This window comes from Alosa alosa, chromosome 15 (assembly GCF_017589495.1).
Source record: "Alosa alosa isolate M-15738 ecotype Scorff River chromosome 15, AALO_Geno_1.1, whole genome shotgun sequence".
Taxonomy (NCBI): Eukaryota; Metazoa; Chordata; class Actinopteri; order Clupeiformes; family Clupeidae; genus Alosa; species Alosa alosa.
The window spans coordinates 9,048,285-9,070,906 of NC_063203.1; the positions used below are offsets into that span (position 1 = coordinate 9,048,285).

The 22,622-nt window shown below is 48.5% G+C and overlaps 1 protein-coding gene across 1 annotated transcript; it reads right to left on the minus strand.

The window, feature by feature from the left end:
• Positions 1-237: 237 nt before the first annotated feature.
• vps53 (VPS53 subunit of GARP complex) lies at positions 238-22,431 on the minus strand. Its single transcript, XM_048264512.1, has 22 exons — positions 22,267-22,431; positions 21,670-21,750; positions 20,558-20,607; positions 20,338-20,404; positions 14,689-14,775; positions 14,175-14,290; positions 13,261-13,380; positions 10,783-10,861; positions 10,542-10,685; positions 10,299-10,441; positions 9,292-9,433; positions 8,860-8,955; positions 8,448-8,542; positions 7,235-7,477; positions 6,661-6,808; positions 6,272-6,354; positions 5,933-6,011; positions 5,531-5,679; positions 5,233-5,302; positions 4,992-5,129; positions 1,458-1,562; positions 238-490 (listed from the first exon to the last, which is right to left on the minus strand). Exons 1-22 carry the CDS (start codon positions 22,357-22,359, stop codon positions 320-322), a joined length of 2,499 nt encoding a protein of 832 aa, XP_048120469.1. The 5' UTR covers positions 22,360-22,431; the 3' UTR covers positions 238-319.
• Positions 22,432-22,622: the final 191 nt, after the last annotated feature.

Here is a 22,622-nt window from a genome sequence, read left to right on the forward strand (position 1 = left end):
TCTGCATCTCTGCTTTCTCAAACACACTCCTGACTGAGCACGCCACTTGATTCTGAAGCCCTTGACTAGTTGAAATCAAATGTACATGACTCAAGCAGGGCAGAAAAAATAATGAGTGCTTCAGAGCTAGTGCTGTGGGCTCCCAGGAGAAGTCCAAAGTAACAGTGATATGGAAGGCTGTGCCAACGGGACACACAGAACCAGGCGTCAGGGGGGAAAGCAGGATGCAAAGGGGGGGGCAGGTGAATAGGGATGGCAGGGGGGCATTTGGAGGGTTGCAGATCATCGGCCATAGTGGTGGTGTGTCCACTTCATCGATTCACAGTCTCTTTTTGATGAGCTTTTCCAGCTTGCGGATGCGTGAGGACTCCTGCTCCGGCGTAGGGGCACTAAAAGAGAGCGAAGGAGCACCGTCACTGCCCGAGGGGGGCGTCGGTAGCCTCTGCCTGAAGAGCTCGATCATGCTGCTCTGCTCACTGCGCTTCAGACCCTGCAGAGAGAGAGAGAGAGAGAGAGAGAAAGAGACAGATATAAAGAGGAGGCCTATGTATTAACCCATTCATGCTGGATGCTGCACGACGCAACATTCTATCTCCCGCCTGTTGCTGCGTAGCGCAGCATGCTTTTTATTTCATGTTTCTAGGTGTGCAGAGGCTTAGATAGTAAGGTTTTGGTAGACGTTGACCATTCTTAGTATTTTTTCAGAAAACCCTCAGGAAATAAGGTTATTTAGTCTAGAATGCCATAGGATTCTATAGGCGTTTTTAGCAGGCATTTCAGGAGTAAATAGGTTAACACTACATAAACATAACAAGAGGCAGGCATGTTAGGGTAGAGACCGTGAGACTTGACTATGAGAAGAGAGACTTTTAAAGCGGAATTATCGCCAAAAAGCCTGTGAATGTACACAAGTCAAACTTGGTTAGAACAGAAAAGAAAGATTCACTTCTAAAAGGAAAGGTTCACTTCTTGACTGGCAAGATGGCAGCGAGCTGAAAAACCAACTGCTAAAGTGAGATAATTCAAAACCTTTCTTTTTACGGTCAATCTTAAAAGTGGCACTTCCATCCTAATTATGCTTTAAAACGAAAGTTTGACTCGGGTAGGTACATTTACAAAAAGACCCCAGGTTGCATTTTGGCGAGAGTTACGTTTTAAGCAGTGACTGGAAGAGACTCCAGCAGAAAGATGACAGAGAACACAGGAAAAGTATGTGCAAGATTGAGGAGAGAGAAACCATTGAAATGTTTCTAATCATGTTTGAGCTACTCATTCCCAGAGATGAGACACCCAAACCACCCACCAATGTGGGACGTGGCAAACTGTGGGAGTTGTGTTAAAAGGGGTCAGCTGATGAATAATGAGCCATAGGACTCCCAGAAACATGCATCACTACTAAACATGTACGTGTCATTGCAGCCTGCAATTAAGCGGGGCCAAACCCTAGCCAAGCTTGCCTTCATGTCGAGAATCTTCTGGAAAGTCTCCGGGTTTCCATCAGCGAGGAGCTTGATGTAGTTATCGACGAAGATCACGGCTGGCTCGTGAGGGGCCATGATAACCTGGGAAGAAGAACAGAGCAGCACGTCAGTGGAGGACGAGGGGGGTGGGTGGTGGGGGTGCCAACGATGGAGATAGCCTCAAAAAACACACTCCCTTCTTGGTCTGCACATTGGGGCTCAATATGTTTTTTAGGTCCCTCCTCCACCACGCAAAATCACAGGACGACTCAGTGGCTAATGGCTCCCACATGGGGCTTTGCAGAACAAGGATCTGTAGCAAGTATTAAGTCAGTTAGCGAATGGCTAGGCTTGCAAAACAAAGCCCAACACTTGAAGGCTATATTTAGGGCCCCACTCGCCTTTTATTTTTACAGAGCAATTACTCCATGCTTGAATGAGCCTGAATTAGCCTCACCGGTAATTATTTTTGGTGTAATGAGAGAGTCTGGGCAAATCAGCATCAAGTGGGGCGCAAGCCCATTCTTTGGAAATGCTGTTTATGTGTGGGACTGTGTGTGTGGTGTGTGTGTGAGAGAGTCAGTGTGTAAGTAAAGTATGTTGTGTGTGTGTGTGTGTGTGTGTGTGTGTGGGGGCGCTGGTGACTATTCATATTTGTAACAAAACACATGGCTGACAGATACTACAGGGGTGAAAAAGAATATCTGGAGCAACACCCGCCACCCCCCAGCATTTCTATCCCAAGATCTCTTTACATACACACACATGCTCCCGCTTTCCCTTCTGTTCCTCTCACTCTCCCACACACACACACACACACACACACACACACACACACACTGTAACATCCCCTCCCCCCCTTTTCCTTTTCTCTGCTCTCAGAGGGGTGGAGGCCTGGGATCTTCACGACGGCAGTCGGCACAGACGGAAAAGCGACTTGTAACGCTGAGGATTGTCTGGAATTCTAAAGGTTCCTTTCTTTTTGACAACGGTGATTTACTTGGCAACCATCCTGGAGGCTGGCCAAAGGAAAGCCTTGGAGGGGCCTTGTTGTAGAAAGAAAGAAAGAAAGAAAGAAAGAAAGAAAGAAAGAAAGAGGAGAGAGCGTGAAGGAGAGAGAGAAAAGGAGAGGGAGAGGGAGAGAGAGAGAGAGGAAAAAGGCCAAAGCTGGGACTGCCTTTCCATTCACTCCCCTGCAAGAGCCACAATATGAGGTGAGGGGGCCAGGCCTGCGGCTGTGGAAAACAGCCACGTCTCACAGGCGCTCGCTCTGCACACTTGGCCCGCACGGCCTCTTTTCAGCTTCTCTGACAGTTTCACGTCTCTCTCCCCCTTCTGTTTCTCTCTCACCCTCTCTCTCTTTCTTCTAGTTTCTCTCTCTCTCTCTCTCTCTGAGGTTTGGGTGGTTTTTTTGGAACAAGTCGGAAAGCCAGTTGGGCTGAAGGGAATAGAAAAGGGGGGGATTGTAAACAGATCATCTGCCCAAAAAACTTGTGCTTTGTAGCGAGCGCCCTTCTGCGCGCGTGTGAGAGAGAGAGAGCGTGAGTGCCTTGATGTGGAGCCTTCCTTTAGCGTCTGCGAGGTCATCAATCTTCCTCTAGGGAAACGTGCCTCGAGGACGGTGGCGGCAGAGTCCAATCTCCACACCAAAGCGCCCGGCGCTCGCCCAAGCCACCCACACGCTGAAACAGACATTTATCTAGCGCGGCGCTCTCGCCCAGGCTCTCAGAGGAGGCCTGGCTGCAAACTCCCGAGTGAGGACAGGCAGCGGACCGGTGCGCTCCGTTCCAATACGAGGCCGTGGCGCACTCCTCCATGCCTGACAGCCCGTCGCTAGTATGCTAACTATCTGTAGTGAGGCTCCCAGGGATCCACAAAGGGAACCAAAAAAAAAAAAGCAAGACTCAAGATGGAAGCAATTACCTGGGAGGCACCTGGGGCAACACAAAGTCAATCATTAAAATGTTAACCAGATTTTTGCAACAAAAAAAAAAAGAAAAGAAAAATCTGTAGGCCTGACTGTAAGCCTTTTCACAGTCCAAGGCCAGATTCAATCCGCACAATCGCCCACACACACTTACAACCCCCCCCCCACACACACACACACACCCACCCCACACACTTCAGGAGTCGGCGGTATACAGAGAGGAGCGCTGTATAGTGTAAACACATGCGGCACATTCTCCTCGGGACCTCAGTGGGCCTCTGCTTCACACGTGTTCATCTTTACTTGTCTGGACTGTCAACAACTCAGCACGATGACATAGACGCCAAGGCTGAGAGGGACTAGCAGACCCAACACCCCCCAGCACCATTCCAGTTTAAAAATACGCACAAAATGGCTTTTGCGTGTCTGGGAATGCCGAGAACAACAGACGACTCAACTAACAGTTCTCTTTGATGTGGTTAACAATGACCATTCATAACTATGGAGAGTGGCGAGGAGTGGATTAAATGGATATGTTCTTTATCAAATAATAACATGTTGTCCTGTAACTAACTAAAGGCTTATCAGCATCAAATCCCACTTTTATTTCTCCCACTCCTCTAAAGGCATGTGTAATGTAATGCTTGCATGATCTTGCGTGATTAAGGCCAGTCCCTGTTTGAACATTAGAGAGAGAGATCAAGGCTGAATTCCTGGCAGTTAAAGAACGGCAACAGGAAAGCCCCGGGGAGCCTAACAAGTGGCCAGGGACCTGCAAGGCTAGCGTGCAGACAGGGGTCAGGGCGAGATGGGCAGGGCTGGGCCGGTGGGTCGGCTAGGCGACATTGAGGAGGCAGCGAGGGGGGTCTCGGGGGGTGGGGGAGGTTAGGGGGATATGGGGGTGGGATTGTAAACGCGCCATTGCCTCTGTGCATTCCATCCGGCTTCCTCAGCGGAGACCGGCCAGCCAACCAGAGACTGCACTGGCGGCGGATTAGGGAGCAATGCTGAGTCTATGCGAGTGGTCTGTGTGCGTGTGTGACTTGTGACTAAGTGTTTGTCTGTGTGAATGGGTGTGTGCGAGCACACATGCAGGTGTGTGTGACAGAGCATGTAAAATGGAGTGAGTGTAGTGTCTGTGTGTGTGACTGAATGTAGATTTATATCTGTGTGTGTGTGTGTGTTTGTGTGTGTGGTGTGTGTGTGTGTGTGTGTGTGTGTGGTGGTGTGTGTGTGTGTGTGTGTGTGTGTGTGTGTGTGTGTGCATGCTCACAAAGCTTCGAGAACAAGACAGTAACTCGACAGGAATCCTGTGAGCAGCTGGTCAGCTAACAGGCCCCTAGCAGCATCCATGCTGTGAGAGGGCCACTTCCTGGCCCCCACGTAGACTCATTAACACAGAGAGGCAAATGCCTGCAAACCAGTGAGCCATCAGCCTCTTTATGGGCATATGATAAACAAAACACTCTCCTGTGATGGACTGATAACATATCCAATAGGAATACAGTAGAGCACTGTAAAATAGTCAGCAATGTGTTTGTTTGTGATGACTGTGGTCAGAGACTATGGTCGTTCTGGAAATGTAGTTCCTGTGGTCAACTTACCTTCAGAATCATCTCTGCTCGGGTCATCCCCTTCACTACAATCTTGGTGTAGCTCGCCGGAGCTTTCCGGACCACCTGTGATCCGATGGAAGGCAGGTCCAGCAGGACTGTTTTCAATGAGTGTGTGTCCAGCAGGAGCTACAAGACAGAACCGACAGCTGTTAGTCCGGCCGTCTGTGGTTGAAACCTGTGGCTGGTGACGTCAGGTGGAGTCATGTCTGCTGTCTTGTCTCAGACTCACCTGTTCTGCTCCCACCATGCTGATAGGTTTACATCGGAAGAGGTGGTTGATGAACTTGGGGATGAATGAACTATGAAGTAGAACACATTTGGTTAGGTTGCAGGCAACAAACACAGGCATGGAACATTCTAGAAAAATCATGCTCAACGAACTTGGGGAATAAATGAACTGTGAATAAAGAACAATCATTAGGTTTGGACACAGAGCACAATACACAGGCATGGAACATTCTAGAGATATCAACGTGTCTACTTTCAAGTTGCCCCAGTTAAAAGGATGTTTCTTGCGTCCTGCTTACTTTGTGAACTTGATGCAGAACTGCGTAAAGTATTTGCGTGTGGCGGCCAGGTTGTCCCTGATGATAGGAACGTTCTGTTTGATGTGCATGATGACGGACGTCACGTAGGGGCTCTGGTCTCCCACATGTTCCACGCTCTGCCAAGGCATCTGATACACACACACACACACACACACACACACACGCACACACACCAAAGCCATCACTTACTGCAGGAGGTAGTAAACACGTCTGAGAAACAAAGGCTATTGAATTTTGGATTTACGTCCTCAAAAGACCAAAACAAGGACAGAAACAAAGGCAAAAAACAAAACCTCCATCCCTTTCAGTCTCGCTGCACTTGGAGAAGTCTTACGGTTTAGCTCAGTTCAGGGAGACTCTGGGAGGCTGAGTCATACTCACTTTACTCATGGCTGTCAGCGCGGGGTCACAGGCAGCGTCCAGATCCTGAACCAAGAGCTGGATGCTGTTGGAGATCACCCTGCCAAGCCAAGCATCACACACACACACACACACACAAGTGGAAATGAGCCGTGGTTTTCATAAACCATCTTTGAAATCACACACACACACACAAACACACACACACACACACACACACACACACACACTAGTCTTGCGGACTGACAGAGAGAGCCGTAAGGTTTTTATTTGCCAAATCTCCTGTGTGTGTCTCTGTGGTCTGTGATCTAACATGGTGGGCTTTTGAAGCGTTTATGGTTGTGCTAAAGTGCTAATTACGTGCTGAAGGTGTCCATCTCGCCGGACAGGTTGATCCGCTCCACCAGGGTGGTGTCCACCTTCTCCTTTAGCTTCTCCTCCAGCTGAGAGGGGGACAGAAACCAGACACCGGTCAAGCACACAACGCGGAGGGCCAGGGCAAATACTTGATCTTTACCAGTTGTCCTCCAACACACAGTTGCAGGGAACGCTCAGGGAATCTGAGTCAAGGATGTGCTTGAGTGAGTGTGTGTGTGTGTGTGTGTGTGTGTGTGTGTTGCATCTGAGTGCGTGGCTGTGTGCACATGTGCATGACTTGCATCTGTGTATGTGCATATATACTGTATATGTGTGTACTTATGTATGACTATGTATATGTACATAGTGTGTGTGTGTGTGTGTGTGTTCACCTGCTGGGTGGTGGCTAGGCAGTACTCGGCTGTGCTGAGGATGCTGCAGATGAGGCAGAGCTCCTCGACGGTGAACTTGGCCACCTCGGAGCCCTCCTTCTCCTTCAGCAGGCTGCTGATGGTCAGACCCCCGCTGTTGGTGCTCGTCCTGTTCCACCAGAGACAAGAGACCGACTGTTACCATGGTGACGTCTCTTTTACTAAAAGCAGCCCCCCCCCACCCTTACTAAAAGCAACCCTCCGCTCCTGCCAAAAACACCACGGCGATGGTAGGGAAACCACAAACACAGCTATTGGGGAGAAGAAAAGGGCAGCCTTTCAACTCCCAAAGACAACACAAAGTCAAGCCACACCAGAGCGTGTTTTTTTCCTGCTGTCAGAGAGTGGTATTGAATGACCAATGAGGCCTCAGAGAGATGACACACACTCTCCGAGAATCACCACAGGATAAACAACCCCTCACAACATACAGTATGACTTGTAACAGTGCATTTCTTTTTGTCAAGCCCTTTGGAGGAGGGATTCCCCCAGAGACTGTGAGTCTGTGAGAGGCTGTGAGTGGGGGACGACTCACTTGGGCAGGTTCCCCGAGAGGATCTTCCAGGCGTACTCGCGCAGGTACTTCTGGAAGATGGTGGTGAGGGCGATCATGGGCTCACCCGTGCTGAGCTGCGAGCACTGCACCATGCACTTCTTGTAGTAGACGAACAGGTCAGCGCAGCTGGGCAGCACCGCGCCACCTTCCTCCGTGCCGGACTTGGGCGGCCCCTGGGCCTTGAAGTCGGCCACGAAGCGGTCAATCAGCTCCCCGAGGTTCCTGATGTGGGGGAAGAGGCGAGACACAGAGGAAGAGAGAGAGCGTGTTTGGCAAAAAAATATACAAATCAATTCAACGACCTCCTTCCAGAGGTCACCTGCTCTGACTCAGCTCTGAAGCTAGGACAGCAAAAAGGGATTTCACACTGAGTGGAGCGAGTGAGGGGGAGAGAGAGAGGGTAAAAAAAAGATGAAAAGACAGAGAGAGAGAAAGAAATAGTGATACAGAGAAAGTGTGTTGCACATGGGGAGTTCTAGTTCTCACTGCAGGGGCATTGAGCTGCGGAGATCTCCACGAACCCCCAGAGTCATGAATGTGGCCAGCCTCTGCCAGTCAGGTCAGTCTAGACCACACTGAATAGAAGCCATTGTCTGGGGAAAGGTCACCCCTGCTTCACGGTCTGAAGGGAAGCGACTGTGCCAGGGCCCCCAGAGAATGAGAGACAGATACAGAGAGGGAGACAGAGAAAGAGGGGAGAGAGAGAGAGAGAGAGAGAAAGACAAAGAGAAAGAGAGCGCGAGGTGGGAGAGGGGAGAGATCTGCTGCTCTGGCACTTTTTTTCCAAACCGTTAGCAATGTCTGTGGTTGAACAGTTAATGGGAAACATTTTTGTCTGAGTGGAGAGGGAGAGAGAAATGGAGAAAGTGGGGGATCAGCATGGAATGAGAGAAAGAAAGACTGGAGAGAGGGGTGAGGACGGGGATGGGCAAGGAAGGGGGCTTAAAATATAGAGGCTCAAAACAAAAACCTCATGTTGCTCTGCTTCTACACTAGAACATTCTCCATAGGTCTCCAGCTCTCCTTAGCTTCCCTACATGCCACTATACTAAGTATAGTAGGCATTGTGAAAAGGGCATTGCAGTTTGTGTGTGTGTTTGTGTGTGTGCGTCTGTGGCGTCGTCTGTGTCTGGCTGCCTGTGTGCGCCTGTGTCTTGGCGTCTGTGGGACTGACTGACTGTCTGTCTCTTACTTGTCTTGCGATTCGATGTAGACATAAAGATGGGGCTCGAAGCACTTGGAGACGATGCCGTGGAACGGGTTATCAGGGGCCTTGGGTTTCTTTGGCTGCAAACAGGAAAGGAGTTAGTCATAAAGCACTCATTAGAAACTGCAGTCCTAATGTGAGATCTGCTGTGATAGAGAATGGGGGAAGGAAATTGTTTTGAGTAATTTGCTGAAACCTCTTGCAAAACTGAGAGGAATACCATAGCGTCTGGTATGTGAGAACAAATTACTAAAGGGTGGTTTGAGTAAGAATGCAACCGGTACATTCTGAACTATTACAATTTGTAGTATCTGTGATGGCACTTTTTGAGTTTGTAGGGGTCTGTTGGGGAGGTTATAGTTTATATCTGCAGGATGATCAGTAGATTTGTCATCACCTTGTCCAAATCCTCATCCTTCTCCGAAGCCGTGTCCTCCCCAGCCTCGTCCCCCAGGAAAGGGTTTGTGGAATCCAAGGGGGTGTCAGGCTTCTTCTGCAAAATAAGGCAAGTGACACAGTGTAATTTCATGTGGCTAGCAGACATAGGTTAAACATTATGAGGTTTATTCTGGTCCAGGAGTGTATTTCAAGAATATGGTTTAGTGACAAACCTGGGTCAGAATAAGTGGTAAATCTCCTAATAGACAAGGCCCAAGGCTTAATTCTCCAAGAGAAATAGAGCCAGAGGGCTCTTCTTTTAGACAGCTTACCATTTGTTAAAGTTAACTTCCCCAGGTTTGTCAACAAAGCATGCTCTTGGAATACCCCCTGCCTCTGCCAAGGACTACAGGAGAATAGATTTAAGGTGACCCTCTATATGGCCTCGTACCCCAGGAACGTCGCTCAGGGTGCAGCCAGAGAACCTCTTTGCCAGCAGCCCCTCGAAGTTCGTGGTCCTCTGGATGGCGAAGAGCAGCAGCTTGACCTCGATCTCCCTGGCCCGAGCTCGCATCAGCTTGGCCAGCTCCGTCCTGACAGAGGAAAATCACAATCAGGAAACAAGCGGTCATCCAAACGCAACCAGGCCAGGTAGCCTGTGAGAGGAAGCGGGCGGGCAAGCCACAGAGATCGGGTCAGCGCCCATGTGGGTCATTAAGCCTGGCACGCACATCTGAAGGGACCTTCAGAGCACGGGGGCCGGTCGTCTTGTCCTCGACTTCTAAAGCAGGACCATTTTCCAATTTCACCCCATTTCCACCTGACAATTCACCATTATGTCATTATGTCCAAACAAGGTAATGAATGGACGGTCAGTGTGTCCCTGGTATCTGCGGTAGCCTGAGAGCTCATTTGGCTCGTTCAGGGAGGGAAAAACGTAAGTGATGGAGGAGATTAGGCCGCTGGCGGGAGCTGATCCACACCTCGCCTTTCCTGCCTGCCGAAGCCTCATTAAGCGCAGAGTTCAGATGGAGTGCACCCAAAGACCTGACATGCTCAGACGAGAGAGGCCTCACACAAAGGCTAAAAGTCCCTTCCTGTACTGAATCTGGGGGTTACTGAATCAATCAATCAATTCTTTGATTTGCTACCAAAGGGAAACATAGTTAAGGGAATAAGGTTAAAAGACTGCTTGTTTATTTTATTCTGATTGCTTGTCATTTTTATCAGAGTATTTTTCTTTTATCCAGCTTTCATCCAATCCCAAAGTAAAATCTTTTTCCAGTGGATAAAATTAATGCATCCCTCGTGCTGGCAGAAGATATGCAGAGGCAACAGTGGCAATTCTATATTTATTCTGACTAAATGAACACTAAGGAGCCACAAGGATTTTGAAAGATTAGTTTAACTGCATGGTTTGGTTGTACCACAAATGTGTTGCTGTAAGTGTTTCAGTACCTGGTGATGTGGCAGAACTCCACAGAGATGCGCTCCGTCATGCACCACTCCTCTGGAAACATTCGCCCGTACTTCTCCTCATAGTCCACCAGCTGCCGCTTGATCCAGGCATAACGCCTGTCAATTTTATCAAGCCAAGCCACCTATAAAGTGAACAGAAACAACACATTTAACCAAAAGTGACCAGATACCTTATATCGAGAGGAGATGAAGAGGTGCTTTGGTAGTTTGGTAGTAACTCACATCCTGGTTTTCCTGAAAGAGCACCAGGTACTCAGAGAGGTGCTGCCTGATGAACTTCTTGATGATCTCCTGCTTGATGCGTGGATCCAGCACATTGGCCACCAAACAGGCGTCTCTGAGCACAATGCTGGGGCCTCCAGGTCTCTGTGAGGAGGAAAAAAAACATCTCATGAAAATGACCATGTCTGGAGCTTGCAAGGCAAGAATGCAACAGGTTGCGTTTGAGTGGCGTGTGCCGTACCTTCGAGCCCTGAGAGGGAAAGGCCTCCTCAAAGTCGGCCAGGATCTGTGTGCCGAGCTCGCTCTGCGCGGCCTTGACTCTGCCGAGGGAGAGAACAGAGCAGAACAGATGGGTTGGGATGGCTGCCACAGCGATGTGTTAACAAGAGACCTCCTGACCCCCCTCGGCATGGAAACCCCCGTCACGCCCCTGTCCGTCCAGTTTAGAGGAGCTCTGTAAGGGCTTTCCCAAGGCCGGGATCCCACTCCCGCTGTTCCCTAACCTACGCAGGCCAGGATCGCAGCTTCTCACGTGCTGATGTGACCTTTGACCCTGGAGGCTTTAGGGGTTCCACGACTGGGGAGGGAGCATAACACCAAGGCCACGAGGACGATGGTGATGGTTTCCCCATCTGTGGTTCGCATAGCACACCCAACATGGCTGCCACATAAAATAGCAGTTACAGGAAGGCACATAATATTAGGAGTGGCCATGGAAACAGAGTTTGACCAAGTAGGCTTTGCGATGCGCTGAGGCTGTTTTCTCTTAGCCGCATTGTCTGAGGGGGGTGGGAGTAGCGACACTTAAGAACGCGCCGCTTCCCGTTACGACAGGCCACCACGAGCTATGAAACCCAGTGGGCCATGATTCAGTGCAATAGAATAAGAATCCCCCAACTGCTGTCAGCCCCAGCTGACTAAGGCCGTCCGCGGAGAGGGGTGGCAGATGGGCCGCGGGCAAAGACCGAGGGTCCAGACGGGGGATTCTTCATGCTCCATATCAGGATAACTGCGGTTGCATTCATTGTTGTTGGCCGCCCCTCTTCGCCCGAGGGCCTCGTCAGCGCTTGGCGCTCGCTGTGGCAGTGGCGGCGACGGCCAGATTCCAGCCCTGGAACAACACGGCCCGTCCAGAATAAACACGCACGTGGGCAGCGATGCCCACATGCCGATGCCAGTCAGAGAGATACAGGGGGCAGGGCTTGGCACGGCCGCTCCCCTGACGAGGCCTGATCGTCTGACTGTTTAGAAGCAGCTCCACAGAACCCAGGCCTTCTTTACCCGCCCCCCCACTTCCACCCAAAAAAATCACCCAGCTGCCGTCCGTCATCTGCAGGCCAGCCACACCCTCCAGCCAGCAGCACATATCTGGACAGGGAGGGCCGGCCGGCCGGCTGGAATGAAAACAGCCCACTTTTTTTTCCATATGGGGAAGCCAAGCGGGAAAGTATCACTGGGACTATCTGATAAGGGGAAACAAGCCACTGGTGTGCACAATGAGCTTTGTGCTTGTTCTGGGCCTGAAACAAAAGGAACTGTATTGCAGTCTAAAAGAAGACCAAAGGAGGAAGAGGGGGGTAAAGATGTTTGTGTTTTCAATCCTCCACCTTCCTGTCAACTGAAAGCACTCCCTGACCCTCTGCTTGCCTTCAACATAGGTCAGCACAGTAATGGCATGTTTAGATATTTTCTTAATAGTCAGTTATACAAGCTGCAAACATTTACTCTGATCTTCACAAACATGTTGCAACGCTGCCAAGTGCTGTTTGACTAACCAGCAGATGACCCACTGACCACTCCTGTGCCTGTTGCCCCAGAAAAACACGGGGACAGTCAGAGAACTAGTTCTTCTCAGTCTCCCGCTCCCCGAGGCGGACACCCAGCCAGCCAGGACAGCCGGCAAGGCCTGCAATCCAGCCGTCCAGGCCCCTGATGCCGAGTCCAACACAAACAGGCCACGGCTGAGCCCAGAGTCACAGGGACACATGGATGGATCCAGGCCCCCGGCCCCAGCCCTCCCACAGCTCACAAAAGGGCTCAGTGTCCGCGCCAGCAGGGACCCACACCAGCGCACAAATACACACACACTGGCCGACACGCACACACAAACACGTATACACACAGACACATAGACATACACACACACACACACAGACAGAGACGTGAGCTCAGGCCGTACTCGGCAGGGAACAAAAGGTTTGCTCACTGCTGGAGCGAGACCCCAGAGCCCTAAGTAGAAGCCATGCATGCATAAAGCAGCTCTGTCGAGCAGGCTTCCTTCCTTTCCTGCTCCTCATCCTCTGTAAACATAAACAGGAAATCACACACGCATACGCACACACACACACACACAGACAGACACGCGCGCACATAGACACACGCGGACACGGACACCCATCCACACACACACACACACATTTATAGATCGGAGTGGGAGATAGACACAAGTGCATGGTGGGCTGTGTCAACACAGCGCCGTGGTGGGGTAAATTTATATTATGCAAACAGCTGGCAGACACAATAAGCGCAAAAGTTTACAAAAATCTGAGGAGAGTCATCATTAAAAAGCAGCACATGCTTGCAACTCATGTCTGCATTTCCGCTTGGAACGAGAGGGTGTGTGAGTGTTTACAATGTGCGGGACCGAGACACATCCGGATTTTGTTTGGTGAGAGTGAGTGTGTGTGTGTGTGTTGCCAGCTGCTGTGGATCTGGTTACCTCTCTGAGAGCTGGCGGATCTGGGGGATGCCCATGTACTTCTGGAAGTGCTCCAGCACATTCACAACACCCTGCAGTAGATTAGCCACCTCTCCGTACTGCCTCTTACGCGTCATGGCCCTGATGGAACAAAAGATGTAACCATTCAATGTCCTATTAATGTCCTAGTAATGACTTATTGACATCTTATTTATGAAAAGCTAGTTCGGGAATGGCTTTTGTACCAGGTTTGTGTTTACAAAGGTGTTTCACCTTGTGTGTAGAATCCAAAGACAGGTGAAAAAAGGGGAAAAGGAAACCAAGTAATGTTGGGTGAAATAAAGATGAAACTGACACAAAAACGGGCCCACCTTCAGCGTTCAGTTTGAGAAACACACACACACACAAAATCTGTGAACACTGAAGATGGTCTTCACCTGAAAGGCTTGTGTCTCAGTTTCAGTCCATTTAAGGCCTTGTTCATTGATTCATTTATTTTAAAGCAACATCACTAAGGCTTCAGTGTGTGGGGTTAGTGTGCGGTCAGGTACACCAGTAGGAGCAAGCAAAAGGCTAATTTACTTATTTGGCTTTTATAGGGCATACAAATAAGCTGCCCAATTATCTCAAATATTACAGTGGAGGGGAAGACCTGCCAACGTAATCTTCAAAATGAGAGTGCAAACAGGCCACAGCTTAGTATTCTCAAATAGCAGAGACAAGGCCCTGCCAAATGATCTGCAGACTACACAGTAAATGCCTAATGGCCACTGATATTAGCCTGAGGAAAAGCAGATATTCAAAGGGGGGGGGGGGGGTGGCAATTAGCAAAGGTCCAATTATCTCCACTATTATAAGTGTATTAGGAGTGGAGACAGGCTTAGCAACGTCTCCAGTGGGATGGGCAGGCTTGTGGCGGGGAGTGTGGAACCTACTCTAGTGAGTCCACCCCTCCGGCCAGCATGTGCAGGTGATTGAGGGTGGTGATGGAGGTGGTCAGGTGACGCTTGGCGTGGTCCAGTTGTTTGATATCGCGGGTGATCTCTTTGACCTGGTGAGATAAACAACAACAAAACACATTTTTAGACTCGACTTAGCTTCTGTGTCTCCTTGGGTGGTTCCCTATGACCTCCTCCTGCCCCCCCACATAATGGGGCCCCCGGTCAGCCAGCCTGCTTGCCCTGCGGCCATCCCCTGACCCGCAGTGCTGACGTACAGATGGCTAGCGCATTACTCTGGGCTTGCCGAGGCCCTCAGCGTGCAAGAAACCACGGGAGGTCAGTGTCCTCAGGGACCAAAGTAACAGCCTGCTTACATTAGAGAGGACATTTATAGAGGGGACTATTAATATTTTTGTCCTGTATTTAATTAATTCATTTATTTATTTATTTATCGTTTTCTGCACAGAGTCGGCTGGTGTCAAGAGGGGCTTTTTTTTTTTTTACCCACCATTTGCTCCGACTTCTCCGCCTTGTCCTTGATGTCTTTGATTTTGCCAAAAAGCTGCTGGATGGCTTTCTGAGCCTCCTCCAGTGCCTGGAAAACAACAGAGCGTATGTGAGAGAAAAAGAAGGAGAGAAAGAGATAGATCGAGAGAGAAAGAGAGAGAAGGAAAGAGAGAGAGAGAGAGTGCTGATTTGCAGTGACTGATCTATGGAGCCTCTGTGGCATTTTGGGAGATTTTTTCCAGCCTGTCAGTTTGAACCGACAACAAAAATAAGACACATCTGTTGACCTGGTTCCTTGCCGCCAGCATATCCAGTGTCTTATCAAAATAGAAGTGAAAAAGAGTCACGTTCCTCCTTCATCCTACTAAAACCTCAGCAAATCATTAACTTGCGCCTCATGTCTGGTGCTTGTCCCTCCTCGCTGGAGCTAATCTGGGACAACCAGAACAGCTGAAAACAGGCATTTCGGGCTCAGCTTTTTTTATAGAACTCTCCAGCGATGACTGAAACCTGGAGGTGCAGCACACACACACACACTGTAGCCCAGCACAGCAGGTAGATAAGAGCCCCCCAAAAAAAGGTTCGGCGTGGTGAGAAAGAAAAACATCCTTTTTCCATCTGCTCAGAACATTCCAGAAAGGGAATTTAAGCTCTGGCTGCACACTGTGGTAGTTCATCAAGGTCAGGCCTCAGTCCAGACCTATGCCCACCCCCCTGCCTGCACCCTGCCTGCACCCCCACCCCCCACCCCACCAAAACAAGACTCACTAGTGATCGAAATTCTAGAGTTATCATAATGAGGTACTTGGAGCAAGTCTGTGTTATATGACTGCCTGCCTTTGAGACTGAAGGGGTTTAAGAGCTGGTAGCCTGTTGGAATTGGGGTGTCTGTCTGTCTCGAGTTTGTCTGTCTGGCAGACACAAGAAAGGGGCTTTGGAGGATTATGAAAATGTGTAATTGCTGCACAACATTTCTTTAAAGGGAAAACAGCTGTGTGGTTGCCAGTCCACTGGACGGGGTGTCTTGGTCCTGTGAGCCAGTGAAGGAGGGCAGGCTTTCCCTCTCGCCTCCTCTCTCTCTCTGTGCGCTCCCTTCACAGACGGATGGAATGCTAACAGCCGGCAACAGCTGCCCCTGGAATTTACCACTTTTACAAGCCTCCTAAAATCACAGGAACACACACACACACACACACACACACACACACACACACACAATTTCGTGCTGACAGGAGTTTCCCAAGGAGCATCTTAAGAGGAGCAAGGCAGAGGCAAGTTCAAGGACAAAAGCAGATGCCCTTGCTCTGCATACTAAGATAGTTAATCCACAGTGATTAATCGCCTCTCTTTTCCCTGATTCTGTTCAGATAACAGCGCTTGACATGAACTGTTTGAGGGGGACAGACAGACACACACACACACACACACACACACACACACACACACACACACACACACACACACACACACACACACACACACACACACACACACACACACACAGCAGTCTGGTGTCATGTAGTGTGAGCTTGGCTGAACTGTGACCGCTGTGTGTTTTTAGCTCTGCATGAAGCGTCTAAGTGTGAAGTGTCAGTTCGACAGTAAGAGTGCGATGTGTGTGAGAGAGAGAGAAAGAGAGTGTGGGATGTGTGTATGTGAGTGTGTGTATAAGAGTGTGAGTTTGCATGTGTGTGTGTGTGTGTGTGTGTGTATGTGCATGTGAGGAAGAGAAAGTGGTGTGTGTGTGTGGTGTGTGTGTGTAAATGTGTGAGGAGAGGTGGCCTTTACTTCATAAGAAGCTTGAGCGTGTGTGTGTGTGTGTGTGTGTGTGTGTGTGTAAGTCTTTGTAAATGTGTGAGCAGAGGTGGCCTTCACTTCATAAGGAGCTTGATCAGACGTGGCTGCCTGCCTGGCCCTTGTCCAGCACTCATTTCCGGCATTTCTCCCCTTAATGACCGGAGCAGGCTGGGGGAGCAGCACCCTGCCCTACCCTGCACGCCTGACCGCTGCCTCACCTTGTTATCTTTCCTGCCGCGGCTGCCCCCCTGATGAAGGGATAGAGAAGGGAGGGGAGAGTCTGGTGGGAAGGAGATGGGTGTGTGTGTGTGTGTGTGTGTGTGGGGGTGGTTGTTTTGGTCTGGCAGAGGGTGAGTCCTGCCACACATGTGGACTCTATTTGCAGCAGTTCGAGGATGTTTCCTTCAGACGGTTACGGTGCGGCGGCGCGGGCCCAGCCGGCCAGTCCAGTCGGCTGGTCACTAAAGAGGAGCGTCTGGCCTGTCTGGGAAACAGGATGCCCGACTTGTTTGGCCGCAGCTCCTGGCTCACAGAGGAGCAGATGGGAGAAACAAACATCTCCGTGTGTTTGGAGAAAAACACCTGTATCTTTCTCCATGATTCACTGAAATGATAAAATACATGTGGTCTTGGCATGTGAAACTTCTTTATTAGGCTCTAAAATAAGAAACAGAAGCTGTCGGAGACGAGACGAGAGGAGATGAGACTATGGCCAGCGCTCGCGTGTGGAGCACTCGGAGCCCAACCTGAGGTTGCAAACGGGATTTGAGCAGGAATGCGTGGCCCATGTGCTGCTCTGTGGAAAATACGCTGTGGTATGAACGCCACTGTAGAAGAGATTGGGGGGGATAGAGAGAGAACACAGAGTGAGATAGAGAGAGGGAGAGAGAGAGAGAGGAGGGGGGGTAAGTCCATAAACGACAGAAAAAACCTCCACACACGAGCAGTAAACTGCCTTTCCTGTGTTTAGCTTAAATATTTATGTTAAATTCTCGAGGAGGCTCTCTCCCTCTCTATTGGAGCATTTCTAATGGGCTGGTTCTGATGCCAAAACCTACACAAGACATCCCCATCCTAACTAGCTCCCACACAGCCATAAAACCCCCTCGTCTGAGCTGTCCATCTGGGGGGACGCAACACGGCTAACGGTTTTCTATGGAACTTTTTGGACTGCTTTTAGGGGTGGGATATATATTTACTGTTAATAGCCAAACTAGACAAAGGAAAACATCTGCAAAGCAGCCCCTCTGAATGACTGGGCATAATTGACAACAAATGTTTAGGGCTGATGTTGGCTTCCATCCCCATACCCCCTCCAATCAGATACCATAAATGAGGTCTGATCATTTTCCTTTGCTGTAAATGACCCCAGCCCCCCTTTCACTGACTTCTTCAGTTTGCAATAAAAAAAATGTCAGCATGACTGACAAGCTTAGCCTTCTTTTCTGCGGTTCATTAATGATCCCAGGCGAAGTCCGTCATGAGTTAGGACAAAAGGAACCACGGGGGTTGGGGGTAATATGCCTTTACATCTCTGACTAAGAATAAAGGAATCATGCCACTCCAGCTGGGTAAAGGTGCACAGCTGCAGCGTCCCGTCAAGGAGCGAAGACGAGGAAGAGGTGTGTGTGTGTACGTGTACATGTGCGTGTATGTGTGAGAGAGAGAGCAAGAGAGAGAGAGAGATGGCATTTAAACAGGGAGAACATCTGTGGTGTGAACACTGCACAACAGACTGGCAGAGGCCTTGCTTATCAAGCTGCTCTTTAGCTCCAGCTTCACATCAAAGCAGGGAGGATGAGTTGCACAGCAACATCCAGCAAAACACATTACCCTCATAAGCACCCATGACTCAAAACACATTACCCTCATGAGCACCCATGACTCAAAACACATTAATTTATGTGCATCCATGACTTTTTCCAAAAGACAAGTTAAGACATCTGAATTTACTTTCATACAGCTTTCAAGCTTTCAAACTTTCAAGCAGCTGTGCAATTTCCCTCACGGGATCAAAAAAGTATATATACTTATACTTATTACAATCACACAATCACACAAACACACAAACACACACAAGCATTGTTCCTCCACCCACACACACAGTTACAAATACCATCAGCAGGACCTCAGGGACGCTTTTTCAGGAGCAGATGTCTCCACCCTTTGCCTGCTGATAAAAACCACCCCGATATCCCGTCAAACAAACCCTAGTTCCTGTATCTGCATTCCCTTCAGCAGCCACCCACACGCCGTAAGGCCTTTCCATCTGTGGAGGGACTTTCCTCTCCTTCGCGTCTGATGGAAACGTCTCGGTAGGAAAGGAGGATGGCGGGGTACGACCCCCAGACATCGGCTCTTTCCATGTCTGAGTGGTCTGGTACCTATGCCAGACAAGACCGGGGATCATCTCCCCACAGCCTCTCTCATTTCTCCCAGTCAGGTGTCGCGTTTCCTCTAGCCATCCTGCCCGGATGGAGTCGGCCAAGATCTGTGTTAAATCAAGGCTTTACAATTTTTTAGTGGTTTATTCCTTTAAGTAATTTCAACAGCCTCCAAAAGGCAGTGAGACAGCGAATAACCACTGTTCGCGAATGGAATTATAGCGAAAAACAGGGAAATAATCGCTGCCCTGCTTTCCAGACGGAGGCTGAGAGGAATTCCAACCTCGGGATCGCCGCAGCCTCATCTCATCCTGGTCCTCCTGACTCATCCTGTCCTTTTCCATGGAGGAGGAGGAGAGGGACAGGCAGCAGAGGGGGAACGTGTCGTGCCGTGACGGAGGGCCAGACCCGCTTCAGATGAGAAACCCAAAGCAGTAACCCCACCACCACCACCAACCCCTCAAATATTCACAGACACTTGCAGAGACACTTATACAGACACACAAATAGACAGAGAGACATAGACAGACATACTCCCAGACCCACATACCCACACCAACACACACACACACACCGAACTCCTACTCCACCCCAGACAAGCACTGCCCCCAGAAGGTGAGGCAGCAGGAAGGCCAGAGAGCCATCCTTCATCCACCCAGAGCCCCGGTGCCACATCCATCAGCGGCGGGCCAAGCCCCCAGACGTCCCTCAGATTGCATCCTCTGCCTCCTCAGTCTCCCTCTGCTCCCCCTCACAGCTGGGTGCCCCCGGCCAAAGGAATCTGCCAGGGCACCGTCCACTCGCAGTAATCTGCTACCCTCATCTATCTCCCGGCCCTCCCTGTCACAGTGTTTCATACACAACCACACACACACACACACACACACACACACACACACACACACACACACACACACACAATTGTGTACAAACACACACACACACACATACTTGTGCAAGTGCGCGCACACGCACACACACTCAATTGTGCACGCAAGCACACACACACACGCGCACACACTCAATTGTGTGCACACACACACACACACACTTACGCAAGCACACACACATAGTCATAGTCTACATTCTACAGTAGGCACATGGAAGAGTAGATACACTGGCAGACTTGCATGCCAAAGGCCCAGATATTCAAAAGTAGGATACAAGACCACCACACACTCAGTGACAAACAGCAGTCTCAGACTGGATTACAAACTACAACAGACTCACACAGAGACTGATCATTCATCAGCCCAACATATGGTGGTGTTTTTTTTTGTTTCTTTTTTTCATTCTCCATTAATCAATCTGGGCCAAGTTTCAAGCAATCACAAAATATGCAGCAAATAAAAGAGCCAATATAATTTCAGCCAATATCATGACTAAATTAATCAAACTAATTAGACCACACATAATTTCTCTGAAGCTGTAGCAGAGGACTGAATGTGCGGTTGTAATTGGCCACTAACCTGCCGTCCATCCTGGCCTACGTTTGTCTGTCCTCTCACAACGGTTCTGATGTTATCGTCCAGTCGCCTGAGGGAAAACACATTAAGAATAAAAACCCTGCATTAGTTACATGGTCTAATTAAATTGGGATCACTCATAGATATATATATATATATATATATATATATATATCTATCTATCTATGGGGATCACTGATAAACATCTGAAAATGCTGCTCACCTTATTTTCAGTCGGATCTTGTTCACAACATCATCTATATTGGCCAGTGACTATCATTTTTTTTTTTTAAAGAAAGAAAATTGATTGTTACATTTATGTCATTGCATTACATTGACTTCATACAACAACAACATAAACAGATTAGACTAAAATACTTTGACTCAATCATGAGCAACAATACAATGGGTTTTCAAGGAGCACAGCACTTCCTAGTGGACACTCACCAGTATAACTACTACAAATAGATTAAAAACTGACTGGAAATAAGCATTTAGTATTGTGTGCACTCTAACCAATCACCAGTATCAAAATTAACACTGTAGTTTTCCTACAAGTACTGATGAACATTAATATAACTATAATATAGTTATGCTAAGTTAACATGGCTGTGCATACTAATAACTGCCTCATCTCTTGCAAAATGTTAATATAGTACAACATTGACCTTTTAACTACATTTAATAACTAGAGTCCAAATCTATTGACTTTAAGTTTTTATTATTATTATTATTATTATTATTATTATTATTATTATTATTATTTATTGTGAGTCAAACTATGGCGGATGGCACAGGAACTCCAATTATGTTTATAGAGCAATTTGAACACTGGCACATTTTTTGTTAACTCGTGCATGTTCTGAGATGTCTAGTCAGTTTCTTTTTACATGTTTAGTTCAAAAGCCTGGTGACTTTGGCAGCCAAAGTTCTAATTTGAGCAATTTTAAATGTACTTCCTGTGTGGAAAATAAGCGCACTTGCACATAACCTTTAAAGCAGAAAAGATAACGCTTTTCACACCCATCCTCTTTCCACAGACAAAGAAAAATATCACTGCAACCCCTACACAACTATTACATTGTATGAGCAGAATAGTCGTGTTGATATGAGGGAGTGAGTTCAAAGATCTGCAATAGGACAGCTCAAATGAATATTGTGCCATTATCTGAAATGCCATCTTCTTATTTATTGAGGAACTGCGGTAGCTTTTGAAAAATTAAACACAACCAACTTTTGATAGCCGTCAGACCTTTGGACCAACCGGTTCTGTTTACTTCAAATACTTAAAAAAATGTTTACTCCACCATGTTGAGATCCACTATTCGGTCTTACCTGTTCTGTGGGAAATAACGTATTGATGTATTCTACAGCATTGAAGTCCGGTCTGTCCAGTGGATCTTGACTTGGGAAAACCTTTAAAAAATGTTAATTGTACACACATCACATTAGCCATATCACATTAGCCATACTGTTTCAAAGGGGCGGGCCACTGTCACCTGATCTGACAGTTCTCCAAAGGAATACATCTAACGTTAGGCCCGACACCAAGGGCAACATAACAGAAGAAAACAAAAATCTTTGAAATGATCATAAATATCGAGTTTGCACATTTACACTGAGAAGTTAAGCATCGGCAAGCGATGAAAGGGTGGACACCTTGCTGGCTAGCTAAGCTAACGGCACCCAAGGCCATCAGCATTTTCTACAGTGCAGGTATCAGTAGCACTAAACAACAAAGCGCTCGATTATGAGCAGAGATAAACATAACGGGCAAATGAAAAGCGACTTCAATTGGTAAATGACGAACACTTTAGCGAAGTCATACCAGGAGCAACTTAGACCAGGAAATGTTGCCAGATGGTCAGCAAAACCAAAGCTGACAGGAGAGCAATATCGGACGACGAAACGGCATTGTAAGATTAACGTTACCTGTTCAATGGCCAGTTGCACTTCTGGTGAGAGGTGCAGAATTGCCTCCAAATCTTCGGCAAATTCCACCTCGTCTTCTTCCATGACTGACATAATAACAGGACCCAAAGCTAAACTGCAGTAGCATTAAAGATACTGTAGTGTGTAACATCCGTAACATCCAGCGTCACTGACAACGTCGTAGCATTTCCTGAACGCAAGGGCTTATGGGATACTGGAAGACAGTGACGCAACTGCACAGGGTTGACATACAGTAGGTAGGCTATACACTACAGAGGGTTAGGGTGGAATAATAAAGGATATTTAGTATACGTCCTCATACAGATTTGGTTGTGACAGATTTATAAGATGAGCCA

Coding starts and splice junctions, on each gene's coding strand:
- vps53 (XM_048264512.1), bottom strand. CDS start 22,359: ATGTCAGTCATGGAAGAAGACGAGGTGGAATTTGCCGAAGATTTGGAG. Junction 10,862..13,260: donor ATCCGCCAGCTCTCAGAGAG/GTAACCAGATCC, acceptor CTCCCTCGGCAG/AGTCAAGGCCGCGCAGAGCG. Junction 5,303..5,530: donor TTCTGCATCAAGTTCACAAA/GTAAGCAGGACG, acceptor TCTACTTCATAG/TTCATTCATCCCCAAGTTCA.